Here is a 24,256-nt window from a genome sequence, read left to right on the forward strand (position 1 = left end):
TTTTGGTCGTCTTTTGACACTTTAGTCACTTTCCCGAAGTTCTTTGTCACTTTTTAGTGCGTTTTTTTTTCAAATGTTTTTTCCCCCCCACAAGTTTTTTTTTGTCACTCTTTTCAACGTTCTTTTATCCAGTTTTTTTTTCAAATGCTATAACATTGGATAAACAACCAAATTCATAATGAACTGATCATCTTTTTTTTATTGTGAAGAAGGTTGTATGGGACCATCCACGTTATTTCTTTTTATTATTTTTATTTTTTTGCTTGAAAGAAACCCACATTTCTGATATAGAATTCTTTTGAAAATGTGTCAAACTTAACCTGAGGACAACAGGAGGTTAAATAAAAGCCTTCCTGGGATTTGATAAGTGAACATTTAAAGTCACTTTTTTATCTTTAGCTGTATTATATTACAGTTTTTTTTCAATTGCTAAACAACAGTGGGAACAACTGGAGTCACATGTGCAAAACTCTAACTACAGTCTGCACAGCAGCAGTTCATGTGGACGAAACTGTAGTTGGTTTTTCATTGCTTGATATGAACACAGTTTTCAAAACTCTACACACTTATCCCATGGCTTTAACCACAAGCTGCACAACACTGTAGATCTACAGCACTTTGTTCAAATGCTAACACACTGCTGTCCAAACTGTTAACCACACATTCAAAACAGAACAGATTTCAGTCTGGTGCCATTCAAACACTGCTGATTGCAATTTTAGCTGAAAGCCTAAGCAGGTGTCTTGTTTTAGACTAGTTAGTGAACATATATGGTATTTACATAGAGAAAGCTCAGAAAGCCTTTTTATGTATACAAACACCAAATAAGAATGAAACAATTTAACACTGTACCGTTTGAGATACAGTTTTTCACGATCGCTATGACACTTTTTTCAATACTTTTAACAACTTTCCTAAACTCTTAACACAGTTAGCACAACATCCGTCTGAGTAGGCTATACAATTAACACATTTGTTGTTGCTTTGACACAAAATGCATACAGTTAACACAAATTTAAAATGCTTGAACTTCTTTTACACACAAGCTCCACCAAAACCAAAACAATGGATCTTTACTGCCAAATTTCCAAATGCTTTCACACTGTATGTCAGAACAGATAACATCATGTTCTAAACCTAACTTATAGGCTAAAGTCAAAGTGAACAGCTGATCATATTGTAAATTGAAACACAAATATATCCCCTGCATTTTATACATGCATTTATTGAGAAAAAGCTGATTGAAGTTATAGATCAATCACAGCTGATTCCCTTCTAGGAAACACACTCAGGTGTTGAGGTTCTTTCAATCACATGAGCATATGATAGTACAGTAAAAGAGGACCTATTTGAACAATATACTGTAGATGAACACAGAAAATAAGAAAAATGCCTTCACAAGGGAGAGGAAGAGGAGTACCAGGACAATTCTGTCTCTGTCTCCTTTTTTTCATAAACCGTACATTCTATAAAGCTACTCTGAGATGGGTCAATCATTTTTTGTATTGAATCTCTGCAGCAAAAGAAACAAATTGGTGAGCAGGTAGAGCAGGCGCACATATACTTGGAGGTTTGTGCCTCGACGCAGAGGTCCAGAGTTCAAATCTGACTTGTGACGTTTTCCTGCATGTCTTCCGTCTCTCTCTCTCCCCTTTCTCAACTAGCTGTCCTGTCAAATAAAGGCGGAAAAGCCCAAAAAATAATCTTCAAAAAAAAAGTACTAAACCCAACAAAACAAAAATGTAGAGAGGCTTCAACAGAAACTGCAGTGCAATATGATCAATACAATCACTTGTGTCTGTTGTATAAGGGCAGACCTGACTGACACATATAAAATAATGCAGTTTCTGTAATTCCATGGGATGTTAGTGTTTTGTATGACATTGTGCTATGATTGACTAAATGTTCCTGTTGGGAGAGAACATGTGTTAGTGTTGTGGAAGAAGTATTTGATTTTGAGACATGATTGCATTGTTTTGGTAGACATAGTGTATTGTGTAAGTGAATTATTGTATTTTGAAAATCAGTGTTGGAGTTTAGTTTACAAAGTGTGATTTTGAGCATGAAATTAACTGTTTTGCCAATCCTGTGTTGTAGGTGTGTTGGTGCGTTAAGAGTTTAAAAAAGTTGTGAAAAGTATTGAAAAAAGTGTCATAGCGATCGTGAAAAACTGTAACTGTATGCATTTTGTGTCAAAGCAACAACAAATGTGTTACAGTTTTTCACGATCGCTATGACACTTTTTTCAATACTTTTAACAACTTTCCTAAACTCTTAACACAGTTAGCACAACATCCGTCTGTGTAGGCTATACAATTAACACATTTCTTGTTGCTTTGACACAAAATACATACAGTTAACACAAATTTAAAATGCTTAAATTTCTTTTACACACAAGCTCCGCCAAAACTAAAACAATGGATCTTTACTGCCAAATTTCCAAATGCTTTCACACTGTATGTCAGAACAGATAAGATCATGTTCTAAACCTAACTTATAGGCTAAAGTCAAAGTGAACAGCTGTTCAAATTGTAAATTGAAACACAAATATATCCCCTGCATTTTATACATGCATTTATTGGAAACAGCTGATTGAAGTTATGCACGTAGATCAATCCCAGCTGATTCCCTTCTAGGAAACACACTCAGGTGTTGAGGTTCTTTCAATCGCATGATCATATATATAGTACAGTAAAAGATGACCTATGTGAACAATATACTGTAGATGAACACAGAAAATAAGAAAAAAAAGTGTTGGAGTTTAGTTTACAAAGTGTGATTTTGAGAATGAAATTAACTGTTTTGCCAATCGTGTGTTGTAGGTGTGTTGGTGCGTTAAGAGTTTAGGAAAGTTGTTAAAAGTATTGAAAAAAGTGTCATAGCGATCGTGAAAAACTGTAATTGTATAGCCTACACAGACGGATGTTGTGCTAACTGTGTTAAGAGTTTAGGAAAGTTGTTAAAAGTATTGAAAAAAGTGTCATAGCGATCGTAAAAAACTGTAAATGCATGTATAAAATGCAGGGGATATATTTGTGTTTCAATTTACAATTTGAACAGCTGTTCACTTTGACTTTAGCCTATAAGTTAGGTTTAGAAAATGATGTTATCTGTTCTGACATACAGTGTGAAAGCATTTGGAAATTTGGCAGTAAAGATCCATTGTTTTGGTTTTGGTGGAGCTTGTGTGTAAAAGAAATTTAAGCATTTTAAATTTGTGTTAACTGTATGCATTTTGTGTCAAAGCAACAAGAAATGTGTTAATTGTATAGCCTACACAGACGGATGTTGTGCTAACTGTGTTAAGAGTTTAGGAAAGTTGTTAAAAGTATTGAAAAAGTGTCATAGCGATCGTGAAAAACTGTAAACAGGTAAAAGAGCAAAGATACCAATATGTCCAGGTAAGATGTCTGAGGTTATATACACAGTTATAAAAAAGGAAGTGAAAAACACTATATCTTTACAATATATAAAACTGCGTTCTTGCTGTTTTTCAGAAAGTAATGGAGGGGAAAGCAATGGAAACACCACATGCATTTGTATTTAGAGATGATGCAGACATCCAATGTGATGAAGAAAACTTGCCACATGATGCTGGAGAGAGGCAGGATTAGTCACACTATTCTTTGGTACTGTTATGTACCTTTAGTTTCTTTCCCCAATAATTCCATAAATTACTATACTATACTATATTGAAGAAAACTGCTGATTTTCATTCCTTCTTATTTACCTTATGTAAAAATTGGTATGTTATACAATCTATATTTTTTCCTTAAATAAACTATTGAGTAGTGTCAAGTCACTCAAATTGTTCAAACTGTAAAGATGAAAAAGGTAGTGCAGACTGTAGGTAGAGTTTTGCACATGTGACTCCAGTTGTGCCCACTGTTGTTTAGCAATCGAAAAAACTGTAAACCTTTCTCACCTTTATTCATAAACTTCATTCTTCAGAGTCTCAGTACATCAAGGAGAGATCTCTGTTGTGTTTTGTTATATCTTGGGAACAGTCGGTGGGAACAAATATCTTTTTGAGCATTTGCTGCTGCTCTAACAATAATAAAAAAAAAACACGTCATATGGATATGATATGTCAGACGACTCCTATAATTATTCAAAGACATAAACATCCTTTTCCCTCTTTCTGCTGCAAAATATTCCTTTAGAAACATCTTTTAAGAGGGAAGTACACTCTCAGAGGGACAATAAGATGGCTCTGACTAACTACGTATTTGAGGTTGGAAATTTCAATGTTATATGCAGATGTTATCAATGTCTTAACATTTCACTTCACATTTTAAATTGAATATGGATTTACAGCTGACGGGTGAATTTGTTTTAAAATATTTTCACAGAGAACAATTTACTAATGAATATAAATGCATTTGTTCACCTTATCGCGATGAATGAGTGAATATTTTGTAACTTTTAACTAACTAATTGGCTGACAAGTTAATAGAAAAGACATAGCAGACTTGCATTCCATAAAGGTTTTGTAAGCTGAGCAACATTAAAGCTTTAACAAGCATTTTAACTGGGTTTGTGAGTATGCTGCAAATTCCCCGTAAAAAAAGCAGCTGTCTGCCCTTTTTTAGGCACCTGAAAGAAGGACTAAAGTTCTGGCCTTTGAGTAGTGAGACAGAAGACCTTTTGGTGAGGTGAACTATTTTTTACATACCATTGAGTTCCTATTCATATGTTGTTGGAGGTGAAGTAACATCTAGTGCCACAATGTGTGAATCTAAGTAAGTAATTTTTCTAAGCAAACATTTGATGGTTCCAGCTTCTGAAAGGGCGCATTGACTGCTTCTCTTGGTCCTACATTTGAATATATTCGGATTTTTGACAGTTAATTTGATAACATCGCCTTGAGCTCTTTTTTTCAGCATGCACATGCCGTATCAACATCAGACTGGAAGCTGAAGGTTCAACACTGAAGCTTAGAAAAAGGTAGAACGAGGTTGCACAGTGGAGCGACATGTTAAGTGCAATGCCAATGTGACTGACCAAATAATGAAAAAACCTCATTGCTTATTCATATAAAGAAAGGTAAGACCCTGGCCTATTGGCAATAACCAGCAGAGTTAACATGTACTTTCAACCCCAGTTTTCTGAAATGATTTGTAGACTGCCATGTAGAAGCAAAGGTCACACTTGGAGGTATGTAGCTCAGTCAGACTCTCAGGCAGCGTTCAGGCGAAGATGATTTAGCGATTGCATGGCCCATATTCACACACTGAATTTGACACCCAGCAAGTTTGTAATTCAGAAACAGAAATCAATGAGAGCTCAGTGAGCGGTTCATTCATCCAATAAGGTTTACTGTAGGTTTATTTTGATATCTGAGTAAAGGTGAGAACTGTCTGTCATCTATTGAACAACCTACTTTAAATTATGCCTGTCAAGATAATTCATTTGTGACCCCAATGAGGGCGGGGGAATGGGTTTGCCAAGATAAGAAAGACCCTGACCAGGCATGTCACTCTGGATTTACCTTAAAGCAGTGTTGCATGGAGCTCTATTAAGAGCAATACTCTGCATACCAGTGTAGAGGGTGGTGTCTTTCATTTGCCTGTGCAAAACCCAAATACTCAAAAGCAAAATGGTAAGGAATGGATGAAATGTTGTGTTATCTGCTTTATACGTAAGAGGTTGACTTATCCAATGGGATCAACAGCAACATGTTGGAATTATGATTGACTTTCAGGGTTTGTAAATTATGGGCTTGGCGTGACATGAGTGACATCAGTTTATGACTGTAACCTGGGACAGGCACATACAAAAAACATGTTCTATCAATTGATGTAAGTTCTTCAAAGGCAATAAGTGGGGGGCGAGAAGAAAGTGGAGGATCAAGGCTGTGTAAACCCAAAAGCCTTCAAAACACACATGCTTTCACTTTGGTTTCCCTTAGAGCCTTACCACAAAAGGTTTGTGTGTTTGAACCTCTCTCTTCCTGTTTGGACTTTGCATGTTCTCCCACAGTCCAGGACTCTGAATCTTCAGTGTGAATGTCACCATGCTTCTCACAAAGGGCATACTGGGATAAGCTCCAGCAGCTCAATCCGAACAGGATAAGTAGTTTAGCCAAATGAGGGATGGAGTCATGGTTTCCGTTATGACAAGCAGGGGAAATGCAACTACTCTTCCAGAGGAATTGGGATTAAGAAAACCTAAGTTATCTCCCCATTTCTCATAGCTCCTAGGCAAAGGGAGTAGGACACAGGTTTTCATGTTTTCATTCTTTGCAAGTATGCAGGGTCAGGCTGTACTTCTCAATATGTCTTTGTGGTTTTCTTTAAATAAAAAGGAGCCAAGGCATGGTGCCACGCAAAACAAAATGGACACAGATCATTACAGTGATATATATTTGTAACCTGATTTTTATTTTTTTTAAACTCTATTACATATCGTGAACATATACAGTGTGTTGTTGCTGTTGAGGTGATTCTACGCCACTGACAGCATCCAACAAAGCAGTTTTTTTTAATATATAAACTGAAATCTGACAAACATTGCATTAAATTAATGAATGTATGCAGAGGGTATCTCCATATGCTACCAACATGTTTTCAAGTCTGCAGAATGCGGTAAAAATTGTTTAGTGAATTGTGCCCTCAAGTGGGTATTGAGAGGAATGAGCACACAGATGTGACGGGAGTACTGAAGTATTACAAGCAAAATGTATAAAGACATCAAAAGAAATCATTTTGAAAATAATTACCCTTCTTATAGTGTTATATTATTATATTATTATACTATTTCATTATTATTATTATTATTATTATTATTATTATTATTTAGGGTTTAAGGGAGAGTTTAAATGTTAATGTAGCTGCTAAGGTGACTGAATATAATATATGATAAAGCATCATATTTTAAAGGAAAATCATGTGTTTTGTGTTAGAACATCTTAATATGCTGTCAAATAAATGTGTAAAAAGTACAATATTTTCCTCTGAAATGTATGCAAATATACAGTTTTACCTCAAAACATTAAGTATCCTACTTGAGTAACTGTACTAATTTGTTTTCAAGTCATTTTAGGGCAGAAACTAATGATTACTTTCATCATAATTAGATTGGTTTTCCAGATTTACTGCCTACTCCTTTATTCTAGAACATGTCAGAAATCTTCACATGTAAGAACCTTGAACCAGCTAATGTTTTGCATTTTTGCTTGATAAACAACTTCATTTATTGTCATATTTGTTGTCGATCGAATAATCCAATAATAAAGTTTGAAAATATTTGTCAGGTTGAAATTTAGGAAAATGTGTGTAAAATTATGCACAAGACATCTTCAATATTTTCCATTCGATGGAATAGTGAACGCCTTTGGTCTGGGGTTAGAATATATCCCTAAGTGTAAACACAATGACTGTATGTATTAATGGACGGAGCACCTGTGATGTCACCCATTGGTTTGGGGCCTCGAGTTTGACGATACAGGCGTCGCCATCTTGGTTGCGGTCTTGCCGATGTGACGATTTAAAAGAGCTGGAACAAAATGATACAGGTTATACATGTAATACTGCTATACAGCACGAATTAACTTAGTTAAAGCTACTTAATGGAAAATAAGAGGGAAAATCTGTATGTCATGGAATCATTTCGGCAAAGATCACAGGGGGGGGCGCAAGTCTTTATCTGGTTTGAGGTTGAGGTAAAAAAATAAATATTTGCACATGTTAAACAAATTATGATAATACACTAGAATATATAATGTATACAAAAGTCTAGAAAAAAGGTTGGGAACCATTGTGTTAGCTGTTGGCTTATTCTCAATTTAGTTTTGCCTATACCTGTAACAATACTATGTTTTTCCACTGCATTTACAGTTATATAGCGTTACGTTACTGCCAACCTAAACCAATCCCATGTGTGAGCAAACAGAATTCAAAAATGGAGGGCTCGTCCGGGATTTGAACCCGGGACCTCTCGCACCCTAAGCGAGAATCATACCCCTAGACCAACGAGCCACATGGCGCAACGTGGTACATTTAAGAAATTCAGCAACAGATGATACCAACGTCAATCACGTGTGGATACGACAGAGAAGAAACGTGTGTCTCTGTCAACAATACATTTCTTCTCCTTTTATTCCATTTCAAGTTACTGCAGTAGCGCCTACCCTTAAGGTAGACCATGACCAACCATGAGTCATCGCTGTCTGTGAATTGCAAAACTTAATGGAAACCACAAATGTCCAGCGGTTTAAGGCGAGACACTACAGGTGAAAAGGGTAAACATTTAAATTAATATATATCACCAATTAACTTCCTCAGCTGATTACTTACACAAGTATATAAAACATGTATTAGCCTACACGTTTTTTAAATTTGTATGTTTAATTATGCAAATTAGGCATTATATCTGAACATATGATAAAGCCAGGTGTAAAATTCTTTTTTCATTTTATTTACACACAAGATGAACATTTTTTTACAATGGGATTTCAGGATATCTGCTTTCATTACCTAGGAAATCAATTCAATCAATTTTGCCATATTTTTTTGATTAAAATAAAAAAAAACAGAAAAAGACGGTCGCAAACGTAAATAGGCCTACAGCTACAGCAATTCACACGAATAACATAATGTCTGAGCAAAATTGCTGGTCGTTGCCACAATTTAATTAGGCTAATATCTGTCTAGATTCAGATCCCAGATTCAACACTTTGCCATAAGTAGGCCTAGTTACAACTTAGTCTACAATTTGCCTCGGTGACAGAACAGACAATCACAGACAATCAGAGCATACAAGTCAAGACACATAGCCTAATAAAAACACAACACTTATCCTGTAGGCTACATAACCCACCAGCCTGAATAGGCCTACGTAACCCCCACCCCATAAAACAGCAGGCCCACAGTAGGCTATGTATTACATAGGCTACATGCGTCTACTTACCGAGATTGACTCACATCATGGCTGTTGTCAATGTTTAATGCGTGAATTGTTTGGGTTTCTCTTAAAACAGGAAAGTGAAAACGGGTCAACATATTTAACACAAATGTCTTCAACTTTATCATTAAATTGTGTTTTGTGGTAAAGCTCATCGCTCAAGCGGACATAGGCCTATTTACCGGAAATGTGTATTCCTTTGTCGGATACAATGGATGTATTAAGAGAACAGATAGGCCTGTGTTTAATTCACGGCGGGACTGACTGAAAAGTCGAGGAAGAGTCCATTATTATGGAACGCTGACACAGTGTTGGTACGTCGCTTAACAACCGCCAGAGGGCGCCATTTAATACGTTGCCAAGAAGAGGCTGAGGAAGGAACCAAAGAGGATAAATAAATCATACAGGTTTTACAAGAAACCTCACTCCCTGCTACTTTCCGTAGTTTCTGTTAAGAAAATTTCAGCTTTTCCAAAATAGAACTGTTTCATTCATTTTTATTGTATTGTGCTTAATCCATTTTCTTCTTTTCTATCTGTTTTTGTTCAATGATTGTTTTAACTAGCTAGGCTTCCTCTGTTTATTTCTTGTCTACATTGTACACATTTACTGTCTTTCTGTGTTAACCATAAACCAACGTAATGTATAGCTGCAAAAGTGCAACCAAGAATTGGGTTGAAACAAAATACGGTAAAAACAAAAGAGAAAAATCTGAATTTGTCACTTCCTGGATGTTCTTTTTGTAATTGTTTTGTGTTTGTGTGAGGCAATAATAGGGTCAGCTTTATTTTTAATTATTTTAATGTGCATAGGGAGGGGAAACACATCAGTCACCAAGGATTAAGCACAGCGTTTGTTCATTAGACCGGTCCATTAACTGATCCATTAAACTCACATTGTTCAGGGTTTATAGATCAGTGTTTGCAGAAAAAGTCAATTCAGGCAATAGAGCGGCTGTAAATAGGAGTTCCAGTAATGAGTGATGGCCAAGTGTGCCACCTGATGGCTGTGCAGCACAGGGGAAAGCAGGTCACTGACATCATGCATATTGATGAATGATGTCAGTAATGCCGCACCATAGATTAGCTGCTCTAGTTGGCTGTCCTGTCAGATTACTTTTTTTTTGGAAGTGTAGATGCTTGTACACGTGTGGGAGAAGATTTCCTAAATGTCAAATAGGATACTGATCTTCACTGGCAACACAAACAACAAGCGGCCTTTGCCACTACAGAGCAGAGCCCGTTTATTTGAACTATTATATCGAACCAAAATTAAAATTTGTAATTGTAGTAGTTTTTGGATGAAGAAATTAAAACACATCTCTGAAACCACATTAGGAGAGAGTAGCCTACACAGACGTGTTATCAGTTTTGCAGCCTGGTGTGTGTGTGTGTGTGTTTAATTGAATGATTATTTCTTCTAAACAGACAATCTTTGATAGCGCAATCAGTGACAGTTTCCATGCTCACTCACTTGCTATTTGCTTTCATTACATTCACTGGTCTTAACTTAATGTCCTTTATGTTTCCCCATTCAGTAGCTTTTTAACAGCATACTCCCTTTGTGTGTGTGTGTGTGTGTGTGTGTGTGTGTGTGTGTGTGTGTGTGTGCGTGCATGTGTGTGCGTGCATGTGTGTGTGTGTGTGTGTGTGCGCATGTGTGTCTGTCTGTCTGTCTGTGTACATTTGTGGTAAGATGCATGTGTGAGAACTGTATTTTTGAAACCACAATTAAAAACTGCTTAAAAGGATGCAAATAGTACATATTTTTAATTATCATATTTTTAATTATCAATGCATCAGACTTAATAAATTAACAGTTCAATATGAAAGAAAGTTAAAGACAACAAAGTAATATTCAAACACTACAGAACGCCCGCTTTGACACTGACAGGTGTCAGACAGATCTATCTATAGACAGATCTATCAAAACTTCTTTTTTTTAAATGAATGCAACAATAGTGAATAACTCAGTTTTGTGTATGTAACAAAATTGATGACTGAGCCTTGATACCCATTGGTTGCTAGGTGGCAGGACCATGTATCCACGTATACCTTGTAGAATGTACATATAAATGTGAAAGAACGATGCAGGAAGACAGCCCCAGACGCTCTCAGTCAATGTGTTAGTGTGTCTCGCAGATGGCAGTGTCAGCCCAAACACCCAAAGCAGGAGGGGTTGGCACATATTTCACAAGGATCTGCAGATGTGATGATAGACACTGGAAAAAGAAAAGAAAACATAAATATTAATCTGACCTATAATGTGTTTTTCTACCACCCAAGAGCCAGCTTTTCAGTTTTTAATGAAATGCTGCTTATAGTGATAATGGTATTCATATCCATAACTGTCTCAATACAGCAACAAGGGGGCCATCTGTGTTGAATGAGCTTTAATGTCCCCCAAAGACTATTTGAACAGCTCTGAATAGGCCTCTTGTCTGGCATATCATTCCAGAGCCACGTTATGGTGAAGCTATTGCAGGATGTGCCTAATACAATGTGTAAACAAACAGTGTATTTGAGGAATCCATTTGAGCGAACTAACTGAAACAAGCGCTCGTTATCTTTAATCACAAGTCTGAGAGCGAGCACGTCTGAGAAATACAACTGTTGATTTAAAGGTACAATATGTAACATTTCTGCTTTAAAATGTCTAAAAACGACCATACCTATGTTATATATTTTTATGAGTTGTGTTCTTACACTATCCCAAATCTTTCCACCAAATGTCAAACCCAGAGAAATCTGTTATTTTATTTTCAGACACGGGACGTTTCCTTTAGTATTTATTTATTTATTATTTATTTTGAAAGTTCAATATCGATAGCAGCTTAACGTTACTACAATGTGCTGGTTGACAAGTAGCTAACGTTGATGCTAATGCTTTGTGGGTAACATTATGAGGTTACAACATCGTTCAACATGCTAATAAAGTTACTTTTAGTATGACTGTTTCGACCACAGTTAACAGGACTGGGCTAACCCACGAATAACTTCACTAGTAACGTTAACGTTAGCTGTATAGTTAGACGATTAATCTAATGTTAATGTAGCCAACTAGCTAGCACACCCCGGTCTGTCTGCCTCACTCCCCTGGCGCAGAGAGACTCAGTCGGGATGACAGCTGACAACAGCCCTGGGACATATAGCTAGCTAGTTACCGTTAGCCCCCAGTCAGCTACTTTCATTACAGCAACCCCCCGGCCAGAACTTATCTCCATTGCCTGGTGCTTACAACGCTAACGGCAGTTTAATTAAACGTCGGGAAACAGACCATATCAGACCCAGCACCGAGTCACAACAGCGGCCATCCATAGTGTTAGCTAACTACATCTCCGTAGCGCTACCGGTGTATGTGCCGAAAATGTGCACCAAAACGAAAAGATTACTGAAAAGTGAAGGGGAGATAATTCCGGGCAGCCGGAAGATGTTCTCCTGCTGCACAACAGGCATCGAACGTCCTCGCCGTCGTGGAGATTTCCCCGACAATCCCCACCCACACAAGAAATCCCATAATTCCACACAACGTCATCAAAAGTCCAGTTTTACTGTCCATTGTTTTGGTTGAGCGACCCCTAGCGGCAGAAAGTTACATTTTGTATGTTTAAAGGGATACGCCACCGTTTGTTGAAATAGGGCTTATCACGGTCTCCCCTAGCTGTAGATAGGTGGGCCAACGCATTTTTTGTGCATGCATTGTTTTAATCCGGTGCAACACCAGCAGCGCTGCCGCTAGTTAGCTTAGTGTAGTGAATGAAACCTATGTTGCCGGTTAGCATGTTGTGAGTAAAAGTGAGCCAACAAAAGACAAAAAAACAACCTAATTACTTGCACAATCTACCACACTCTTAGACACTTAAAGGAATATGCCGCCGTTTGTTGAAATAGGGCTTATCACGGTCTACCCTGGCTGTAGATAGGTGGGCCAACGCATTTTTTGTCTCAGTGCAAGTAATTAGGTTGTTTTTTTGTCTTTTGTTGGCTCACTTTTACTCACAACATGCTAACCGGCAACATAGGTTTCATTCACTACACTAAGCTAACTAGCGGCAGCGCTGCTGGTGTTACACGGTTTAAATCGGCTACAATGCATACCAGCAACAATGCTGGCCTACTATCTACAGCCCAGGGTATTACGTGTGGTAATCCTATTTCAACAAACGGCGGCATATTCCTTTAAGTGTCTAAGAGTGTGGTAGATTGTTTCCTGTAGGACAAAAGCCAAATGTTGAGACTGATGCTCACTGAACAGCTAGTTCAGTAGGGGGTAGAGAAGGTTGGATATATATAAGAATAGTTTGACATTTTAGGAAATCTGCTTATTTGCTTTCTTGCGGAAAGTTAGATCAGACTCTCATGTCTGTATTTATTGTTGTACAAATAACATTAATGGGATAGAACTCATTGATAAGCGAGCTTTAGGGTTGTTGGTATGGAAATGGTATGACTTTGGAAGAGTCAGGCTAACAGTTTCCCCCTGTTTCCAGTCTAAGTGCTAAGCTAACCAGCTGCTATGCCTCTTAGTTAAAAGAAATGTTTGGTGGTATTCTATTTTTTATTATTGAGAACAAATCAAAAAAAAAAAAGAATACACTATGTGTTGTAAATGCTCAGTACTGCACCAAATAATCCATGGCTGAAAGTTAGCCCAAATAAATGCACTATTTGTAATGTTGTAATGTTTCCTAAAGTGCCCGGCTGTTTTAAGAAATTGTTTAGCCCTTTTAAAAAATTAGATTTTTTGTTGTTTAACCTGATTGTAAAGATGTATGTCTTTCTTAGGAACCACATGGCTTGGGGCTGAGTGCCACAGTTAGAAAATAGTTGTTGCAAAAGCAAATTGTTGTTGTTGGGGTTAGTTCTTTCAGCCCAATAGAAGTATATATGTCTACTTAAGAGGACCACACTGTAATTTAATTCCAGAATTTGTTGGTGCCAAACAAAAGCTGATGTCCTACATTTCCATATTTATATCATTTGCTCAGTCTTACCTAGTTTGGAGAAGACAATGGCTGCTCCCTTCCCTTGGCACACTGGCCGAAACACTTGCGGTAGGACAGGGTTGGTGCAAACAGCTACAATGCTCGTCTCAGCGAGATGAGGGCTCACGTTGTCATCTAAATCCATCAGCTCCATCAGCTGCTTCACTGCCTCCAAGGGGAAGCTCCTGTCTCCAACCTGGGGGGGGGGGGAGAAGAACTGTGAGGGATAAGAAAGAACAATTCTGCCCTGGAAGGAAATACTACTATTTCTAAGATGCATATAGAAAATACAAGAGCAAAGATGGAGTGAACAGAAATAAACCGCATGGTTGACAACAGTATTTCCAAGAACAAGTTATACTCACTTTAACCTGCACACCTCCTACAGCTCGTCGGCACACACACAGCACCAAGACAAAAACGATACAGAGCACTCTCATTTTCAGTTGATGCAAGATGCTTCTCAGTTTAGAGGGCAGTTTCTTCTGAGGTCGCTGTATATCTGCTCTGCCTCTTATAGGGTGTCACGACAGATTTAGTTTTTAAATCTGTCACAGATTGAGTGATTAATTGACAAAGACAAGTGGCAGGGTGGGGCGAGTAAAGGTAGGGGACACTGACTGGTCCAAGATAACCAAACGCATTGTAAGAACTTTGGATCCTTTTTTTTTTTTTTTTTATAACCGCTATCCTCTGAATTTGTTTATAACCTCAATATCTGTTGTTTCCTCCGTCAGCACACAGTTTTATTATTTACTTTGGGTTTCATACTAACGCATCCAATGCCTCTGTGCTACCTTATAAATCTCCCCATTGTCTCTCTCCCACATATAATCGTCACAGAGCTGTCTGATAAGAAAGCAGCCGTATACGTACACAGCTGATCCACATGAGTCACTTGTTTGCACGGCTGTGCTATTTGCAAATAATGAGGCTTTCGAGATGCAAGTGGCAACTTTTCTGTCTGAAAAACAAACTTAATTCACCTTGAATGCGAACCCTTTTCCCCCCATAATCTTGAAATGCTTTAACTGTCAGGTATCACTTCAATTCAATCCAAAATGTGCAATGTTAAATCACTGAAATAAGAAGTTAGATGCTTAAGTCAACTTTGGTGAGAAAAGGAGCAGCTCTTTCCCAACAGATAAGAGTAAAATGTGTGATGTCATTGTGAGTCACCGTCTGGAGCTCCCCCATCAACCAATCAAAGGAATTGTAGCCTTACTGTGTGAACCTTTAACTATTAAGTACGTTTTGGACTTGTTGCATCACAATATTTTGTGTATAATATAAAATTTCCCTCGCTGTTACTCACTCACACAAAAACACATACAATAGATGTTAATGAAAACCATAAAGTAACTAGACAAGTATTGATTAGAAAATCATTAAAGACTAGAATACTTTCATTGAACATGCTATATATAACTCTTATCGTTTAACTATGAAGGTCAAGGAGGACACTGTAACACATAATCACAGTGAAGCGTTAAATTCATATACAAACTATAAACTGTAAACTGATTAAAAAGATCCATGGTAATGTCTGTTCTAGGTACCAGACACTGAGTGCTATAACATGGAATTTGAATATACCAAGCTGGTGAAATATTGGAAAACAGAGAGAGAAATATTGAAATGAGAAGTGTTAAAAAGGAGAATGAGAGCACTCTTTGGAGCATTACAAGTCCCAGAAATTCTCAATAGTTAATAATGGAAAGGTCCAGTGTGGCTTCTTGCACACAAAATAGTGAAATAATCCTGGTACAAGCAGAAATACATTTCAGCACACTTCAATATGACATATAATCCACAGATTTGTGTGGACTTCAAGATCTTCAGAAAGACAAATTGTATATTTGTTTTAGTGTGTATGGAATATATTGAAGCTCACTGATGCTTTCAGATATACATAACTTCTAAGCATGCAGCAAACAGGGTGGAGGAGGGTGATAAGTAAAACAACTCAATCAGAGATTGTTTTACATTATTAAAATATGTTTTATTTTATGTATTCATTTAACCTTTATTTATACAGAGTAAATTGACCGAGCACTCTTTTACATCTATGCCCTTCTAACAGTTGAGTAGAAGATTAGAACAATGGAGTCAGTTAATTAAACAAGAACAGGCTCAGTGCCACTCATTGGTTAATATGGGCCAAAGCATAAGGATGACATATATGGTCATTTACCAACAAGGGCTCCCTCTGTAGATAAATAGTACCAGCTGTTATTATCTGGCTCACACAGGAGAGGTCAACCAACTTTACCATATAGAATGGTGTGTGGTAGGGCTGAGCAATATATCGATAGTGTTGTCTTTTCCTGGTTTTAAAGGCTGCATTAGCTGCATTAGTAGAGTGATGTAATTTTCTGAACTGAGCTGTTCTAGCTGTTCTATTATTTGCCTTTACTCACATAGTTATTATATGAACATAACTGATGACCTCGTGCTTTGCTGGCCGTACTAAAACTGTAAACATAAATTCTGTAAACGTAAATATGGGTCGGAATTGCCTCTAATTTACTTGTTGGGGAATAATTTGTATACATTTATTTACATTCATATATATCCATTACATACATCTGTTATTTCAAATCCTTCTCCACACCGCCAGGACTTACATCTGGAGGAGAGCTACTAAATCCCTTTATTAATGTCAACTTAACTTAAAATATGTTTTTTTGGCCTACAACTAGTCACAAAACAAAAAGGATAAATATAAAGCTAAAACAACAACAACAACAAAAGTACAATATGACATAAACAGTGAATTTGAACTATTACTTCAGTCTACATCCCACTCCATATGTACTTGTCTTGATATTATGTCTTATTTGTATATTATGTCTATATGTATATTGTTGTCTCTATTGTACAGTATGTGTCTATATTACTATTTGTCTATGTATAGAGAGTTAACACCTACCGAAATCAAATTCCTTGTGTATGTAAGTATACTTGGCCAATAAAACTGATTCTAATTCTGATTCCCACGTGGTCTGAATTGGCACTTTCTTGAACTTGCATGTGATGTCTTTTTTTGCCCTAGGGCAATAAGGGTTTCATTCATTTATATTTCATTCATGTACATTCGTATCACTTCATATACAGTATATGCCATCATCATTACATTATATTGCATTAATGATCTGCCTTCAGGCCTCAAGGCTGAATATGCTATGTTGCAAGTCTCAGAGCGGGTATTTAGAGAATCCACTGATGTCTTGAACTGACAGTACATCTGCTTAGTAAATTTGTTTGGCTGAGTCAGATAAGATGCATAGAATAAATAATTCACAACATCAAACATGAACATACTGTATATATATATTTGAAACTAAAACGAAGGGTGAAGCAGGCTTTAATGCAAAATTACACAGCACATTTACAAAGCTCTTCTGAAATACAAACTCTGATGCTACATGCCAACTGTTACAACAAACCACAGAAAAGTAAGAATGTTAAACATCTAGAACCTACAGTAGGTATGTTTTTTAGGAGACCAAAAGAGTACTAAAAGGCCAGTAAATATTGAATTAAATTTGTCAAGTATCTACAGACATGACTTCAAATGAAGTCTAATGTTGCACTGTGTCTGCTGGATGTGTAATAGTAGTATAGTAGTATAATAGCCGATAATATAGTGGTCTTTGTACCTGTCAGCTTTTGTTTGTTTGTTTTCAGCCCCATATTGGCCAAAAATCAATTAAGGCAGCCAAGTATAATTTTGAAAACACAACTTTTTTCCACAACTGGGAATAAACTGCAAATAGTAATATATCTAGTATTAACAATATGAATAAATTGGCAGGAAAAAGGACAATTTACACGTGATCAGTGAAAGCTCTTTATTCAAAACAATGTTAACAAAAAAGAAGAAACATGAAGAAAAAAACAAACCAGTCTTTTAAATATGTATACAGTATAAAGCTTTGCAAGATAGAAATGTAACAATGTCAATTCCAAAATTAAAATGCATGATTAACAACTGTCAGCAGAAAACTAAAGCGGGAAATATGCTATAAAAAGTAACAGTATGCAGAAAGAAATACCTCAGTTTGTCTGATTTCTTTTCTTTTCGGGCTCTTTTTTGTCTAACAGTGAAATGCCCAATGGGCCAGGGTCAGAACCTCTATGTTCAGGGAACATCAAGTCGTCAACTCATAATTGCTAAAAAATGGAGAAATTCACAGAAATAGTTCTGAGAGGGGAGGAACATAATCACAAGTCATAAGCTAGGCAAGTTTCCGGTTTTCTGGATTTGTTTAGCAGCCGGTGCAGGCAGCAAAGGCGCAGATCTCACAGACGTCCATGGGAACCATAGCTGAAATAAAGACAAACAACAGAAAGAAACACTGTTGAATCACCTGTACCTCAATGTTCATGAATTGACAAACTTAGAATTCCATTACTAAGACTGGCTGTTCAATATATAATGGTCTCACCTAGTCTGGCGAGGGATGCAGATGCTCCTCTCTGCTTACAGAGGGGCAGGAACTCCTGTGGGAGCATGGGGTCGGCACAGAGGGACATGGTGCTCGCCCTGAGTCGTGGGCTTTGTTGTCCAGTCGCACCGCTGCTCTCTGTCAGCTCCTGCAGCCTCTTGATGGCTTCCAGAGAGAAAGACAATCCATTCTCCTAAAAAGAAAAGGCAGATGTTAAAGAACTACAATTGAAACCAAGGCCTAATTTGCTAATGTAGCAGTAGTTCAAATAATGTAACAAAACATGTATGTGGCAGAGGTTTGCACAGTTTTAGTATGGTTCGTAATGCACCAGAGTACAGAATGCAGGTTTGTAGTAACCTACATGAACAATGCCATTGTCCAGGCCAGTCAGTCCTACAGAAATGTTAAGTGCTGCACTTACTTCAACCTGCACAGCTTCAGAGGTCCAGCCGAGAGCCAGGACGAGGACAGCGATGATGGCGAGTGTGGTCTTCATGGTGACAGTTAAGAGCAGTTTGTCTTGCAGCGTCTTTGTCTCTTGCTGTTGATGTGCTCAGCAGGTGCTCAGCTCTGTGTGTCAGTGTCTGCTTTCCCCACGTCCACAGGCCTCCTTTTAAACAGTTCTGGCCTGCGGGTGCTACAAACGGGAGCAAAGTTTTTCTCACGGGTTAATGAGTAGTAATGGGGTTTTACAGGGTTGTAAAAGGAAATCATAAATCCTTCTTTAGCCTCATTGCTTCTAGTTAGTTTTTTTATGGCTCTCTGGCTCTCTTGGAAGCTATGTATCGCAGAATTTGACACACCTTTGGTTGGTTAAACAGTTATCTTTTGCTCCATTGATGACAATGAAGCCACACCAGCCCAGAAAGTTCTCTAACACCGATGCAAATCAATATATCAATATATATATATATATATATATATATATATCAATATCAAAACCTTATATATCAAACCTTATTTTATTTGCTGACATTTCTGACAGTCTCATGCTTTTATACAGTATATTGCATACTACAGAAAAAAAAATTACAGAAAAATAAATGCTGTTAAATCTAATGCAAAATACTTGCAGTCTGATTAAGGAAAAACCCACCCAACTACATCTAACTAGGCTAAACCAAACCATTGCATCCATGTTAATATTATTTTATTCCATGTAAGTTGCCTGCAGAGCTTTCATTAGCTTGTATATGGAATAATCTGATAGCATTTACTTAATATTGGTGGATGAGTTTATTTCTGCTTCTGCTGCAGAAAACATAAAGTTCAGTTTATTTATTTATTTAGCCCTTTAGTCCATCCAAATTTAAGAAATGAATAAACTTGCACTTTCAGGTCCAAAGACACTGGTGTGTAGAACAACAGTTGGATAAGCTTTCAGTAAGTTGCTACAATGAATACTAAATGCATTTCCTGCGATCCTAAAGTGTTGTCCTTTAAGTAGACAAAGCTTCAGTGATGATGACGAGAATACCGCAGAAATCAAACCTGTGACCTTCCAGTAATGGCACAACTATCTAATCGCTATGCCTATCATGGGCAAGAGGAGGCTATCAAAAAATCAATTGACTACACCCGTGAGAGGGAGGGAGTGCACACCCACACACACAGTGGTGCAAGGCTGCGGGAGGCCAGTGAGATTTTTAATAAGCTCATTAAACACAATTCTTCACGCAGCGCATGAAGGGTCTATCTACATAACCTATCTGGGGTTACACATCACAGTACATCTCAACAGTCATCATCAAACTATAATTTCTGTCAGCTAGAAATGGCGATTGAAACAGAAAAATCTAATTCTTAGAATCTTACTGCCTATTTTTCAATTGGTTGGCTGTTGTTGTGGCAATTTATGAGGTTATTTTAGCCAATTAAAATAATGAGTTTTTTTTTGTTACGAACAGTTCCTCTGACAAAACCAACACTACCAATTTGTTTATTCTGCCAACAATTATTTAATTCATTGCTAATTTGTTTTGATTATTGATTATTATTCAGTATTCAGGTGTACTAAAAGACACCAAGTAGTCGGCTGTTCATTTTTTTCTGGTTGTACATTTTGTATTTGCCTGCTAGCCAAAATTAGCATCACAGTTAATATGTTAACATGAATTACAGATGCACCTAGCACTAGCATTAGCTGGTAACTTAGCGTTTAGATTAGAGCTCCTCCCAGCTCTGCCCTCTCTTCCAAATATGGTCACTTCTGGCTCCAAAAAAAACACAATAACAAGTGGGAGTGGTATATGACACGGAGATTGCTTTGTTAATGCCAAAGTCAAGGCTTCAAAACGGTAGGCTACAAAGCAATGGGGGACGTCACGGTGGACTGCATGTTGGGTGTGTGAATGGTAATCTGCCTTTATTGCCTGCTTTTATTTAACTACTGTGACAGATGTCTTCCACCCCGATGTATGCTGGTATAGGCTCAAGCCCCCAACACAGAATAGGTGTATAAAGATAAGGATTAATAAATAATGACTGTCTGTATTAGTCATCATCAGTTGCACTGTATTCATCATACAGTCCATGCAGACAGGTGGGAGTGGTATATGACAACAGTATATGAATGCATTGGTAATTAATAACCTTAAGGCTTTACCCAATGTGGTGTTTAGAAATCAGGCCAAAAGGAGGGAAGCTTTCTGGCGGAAATGTGTGGGTGGTACAGTGTGATGTAAGAGAAATTAGGGTGAGGTAATCCATTAATCATTAATAATTTAAGTTAGTTGAAATATTTTAAAATTTTGCACTGTGCTCTTTTGTAACGTGATGAAAAGAAGTATTTGTGTGAAGGTTACAGATGATGGCCTTGACTCAGTGTGACATTTCACTGCACTCAGTAACTCTGTTCATCTCAACGTAAACAGTTTGAGCTGCTTATATTCTGATCCAAAAATGTGAATCTTACGGACTTCATAATTCAACCGAGGTATTGAATTCACGTCGCCGTTCATCTACGCATGTAAAAAGGTTCGCTGTTGAACCAAGAAGTGAAAAATGGTCTCCACGTCAAAGTGCAATTAATCAGACATGTTAGACTAATGACAAACATTTAGGCTGGAGGGCAGTAAATCATCAGCCTGAGTGTGAATAGAATATCTCTTATCTTACCTGGAGTATTTATTTGATCTCCTCTCACCACAGACAACTTACAGTCAAGTGCGTCAGATAACAGTTTCTCACTTAGCACACCTCGTCAACCCTCTTTGTGTCTTTACCTGAGCACGGACCTGTGACCTTCTGAGTATAACATTATTTAAATTCTTTAAACCTGCTTTAAATGATGTTTTCTGCCACTTGGATGCAACACAACAAGCTCTAAGCACAACATTAGCACCTTTAAAGATCTTATAGTAAAAGTGTCAGCAAACGGTTGCTTATTTACATATCCAGTAGACACTGAGCAACATTAGCATTCACTTTAAATCCTGTTTCTGGCCATCTGGTTTATGTACTGCAGTATTCACTATTAGCTTCGTTATGCTTTTCATGAACTCATGAAGGAAATATTTGGCTCTTTAACTGTTAAATGTGTCACTGTATAACTGCTCACTTTGTCTGTCTGCTGTTTGGTGCTGTGCAAGGGAGTTCACAGTTGGTTTATCATGGCTTTTTCCACTTAAAATGTCTGTGTCTGGAAAAGAACGCTGAGGCAAATTGTAAGACAGTGAAGTTGTGGGCTGTAAAACGAAAACAATGACCTTACAATGCTAAAATCCTCCCGCAGAGCTTAAAGGACCTGCAGAATCTGGTTATGATTATTCTCTTTCACATTCAAAGAAAGTCATCGAACCCATTGTTCGTGTTAAAATATGAATTAGTGGAGCTAAGTCACACAAATATGCCTGTAAAAATGTTAAGAAATAGTTGGATTTCATTCCCAAAAGAAATGTGAAAAAGCTGAAATAATCTGCGGTTTATCATATATTTAAAACACAGACGTAAAAAAGTGATTACCTACTGTCCTAGGGTACGTGCATTGATTGGTTCTTAACTTCATGCTGTAGATCATTTTGACAAGATGTCATCAGAATAGACATACTTTCTTTGTAAGTATGAAATCACATCTAAAACTGTAAAGCAGTGACTAAACTTGATGTCAAATGCAGCTCCTCACTTTTAATGTGTTTGGCCCACATCATCCGATCCATGCTGCCACGCCACAGGAAGTCAAAACAATGATCTCAAACAGTGTAAGTCATACAGCCCTGACATTTATGACAAATCCATAAATGAAATAATATATGTTTATTATTTTTTAAGGCCAAAGATAGCTGTAAAATAACTACCTGCTCTCAGCAATTGAGGATAAACAGATATGATACAAAAAGCAGGAGTGTAAACTTTATATTAGTTCAGAATCAGAATCATTTATTTGTCATTGTAAAACATTGTCTCAACGAAATTTAAGTGCTACTCCTTCTGGTGCCTAGAAGTATACATTCATACGCACACGCCATACCCTTCCACAAACCATACCGTCACATACACATAATGGGACAGGTGCTTCTAGTGCATAGTTTTTTTTTAAAGATCACAGTACTCGAAGTGCAAATGCAGTGCAAAATAGGCAAGACAATCATTCAGCATGATGAAGTCCTATTTCTGTAACTGAATGTTTAGAGTTGTGATGGCTGTGGAGAAAAAGCTGTCTCTGAACCTGGATGTGCGAGTTCTGACAGACCTGTAATGACTTCCTGAGGGGAGTAACTGAAAGTGTTCATGGCCTGGGTGAGAGGAGTCCTTGATTATGTTTTTTTGCTCTGTTGAGGTAGCGGGATGAGGCGATGCTGTCAAGTGTGGGCAGCGAGCAGCCAATGATCTTTTCTGAAGACCTGATAACCCTTCGCAGTGATTGTTTCTGTGCCACAGTGCAGCTTGCATACCACACTGTGATGCAGTACGTCAATATACTCTCTATGACAGAGCGATAAAAGGCCACCAGCAGCGTTTCCCTTAGGTTGTTTCTCTTTAGCAGTCTCAGGAAGTAGAGACGCTGCTGTGCATTTTTGATCATGGTGGTGGTGATAGCTGTCCAGGAGAGGTCGTCGCTAGCACCTTCTATGAGGAGTGGCGGTGGGTCCATCTGCCGCTACCTCCTGAAGTCCAGAATCAGCTCTTTGGTCTTTGATGTGTTGAGCTCCAGGTTGTTGTTATGGCACCATGCTGTCAGCTTCTCGATCTCAGCCCTGTAGCGTGTCTCATCTCCCTCTACTATGTGACTGATGACTGTGGTGTCATCTGTGAATTTAATGATGGTGTTGGTTGGATGAGCTGGGGAACAGCCGCTGGTGTACAGGGAGTAGAGCAGAGGGCTGAGAACACAACCTTGCGGTGCACCCGTGCTGAGTGTGATGGTGGAAGAGAGGTGGGGGCCCAGTCGGACAACTTGTGAGCTTGTTGCAGATTCCCCCAGTGCTGTCCTCAGTATTGTTTACTTCAATCATTGTGAAAACCATGTAATTGTAACAGTAATGATCCCCTGATTATCATGTGCAACTGCAGTCACGGTAAACTGAAGAAGTAATAATGGGTAAAGGAATAGTTTGACATTTTTGGAAATACGCTTATTAACATTGTTATGGACTGTTACATGAGAAGATCAATACCACTCTCATGTTGGTAGGGTGAATATGAAGCTGCAGCCAGCAGCTGGTTAGCTTAGTTTAGCATAAAAAACATTAAGGTAGCCTGACTCTTTTAAAAGGTAACTACATCTTTAAAGAAAAAAAGGATCCAAGGCACTTTATTTAAGCCTTTATTTAGATGGCTATTTCATATCGAAATCTTACATTAAAAGTAGAGCTGGACAAGAGTTACTTTCTTCCAAAGTAACTATATCTTTGTTGGGATTAAACATATGCGATAGAACGTGTTAATTAGTGAGGCTTTGAGGTGCCGATAGGCC

General features: G+C 37.7%; 2 protein-coding genes and 1 non-coding gene across 3 annotated transcripts; all 3 read right to left on the minus strand.

The window, feature by feature from the left end:
• Positions 1-7,907: 7,907 nt before the first annotated feature.
• Positions 7,908-7,979, minus strand: trnap-agg. Its single transcript has one exon. It is a non-coding gene; the product is annotated as a tRNA-Pro (tRNA).
• A 2,666-nt stretch (positions 7,980-10,645) lies between these two features.
• On the minus strand, positions 10,646-14,415 carry LOC120556795 (guanylin-like). The gene is made up of 3 exons (XM_039796523.1): positions 14,254-14,415; positions 13,898-14,084; positions 10,646-11,125 (listed from the first exon to the last, which is right to left on the minus strand). Exons 1-3 carry the CDS (start codon positions 14,326-14,328, stop codon positions 11,055-11,057), a joined length of 333 nt encoding a protein of 110 aa, XP_039652457.1. The 5' UTR covers positions 14,329-14,415; the 3' UTR covers positions 10,646-11,054.
• A 3,472-nt stretch (positions 14,416-17,887) lies between these two features.
• On the minus strand, positions 17,888-18,935 carry si:ch211-220m17.5 (guanylin family protein). Its single transcript, XM_039796524.1, has 3 exons — positions 18,764-18,935; positions 18,340-18,532; positions 17,888-18,218 (listed from the first exon to the last, which is right to left on the minus strand). Exons 1-3 carry the CDS (start codon positions 18,836-18,838, stop codon positions 18,160-18,162), a joined length of 327 nt encoding a protein of 108 aa, XP_039652458.1. The 5' UTR covers positions 18,839-18,935; the 3' UTR covers positions 17,888-18,159.
• Between the last annotated feature and the right edge of the window lie 5,321 nt (positions 18,936-24,256).

This window comes from Perca fluviatilis, chromosome 4, assembly GCF_010015445.1.
Source record: "Perca fluviatilis chromosome 4, GENO_Pfluv_1.0, whole genome shotgun sequence".
Lineage (NCBI taxonomy): Eukaryota > Metazoa > Chordata > Actinopteri > Perciformes > Percidae > Perca > Perca fluviatilis.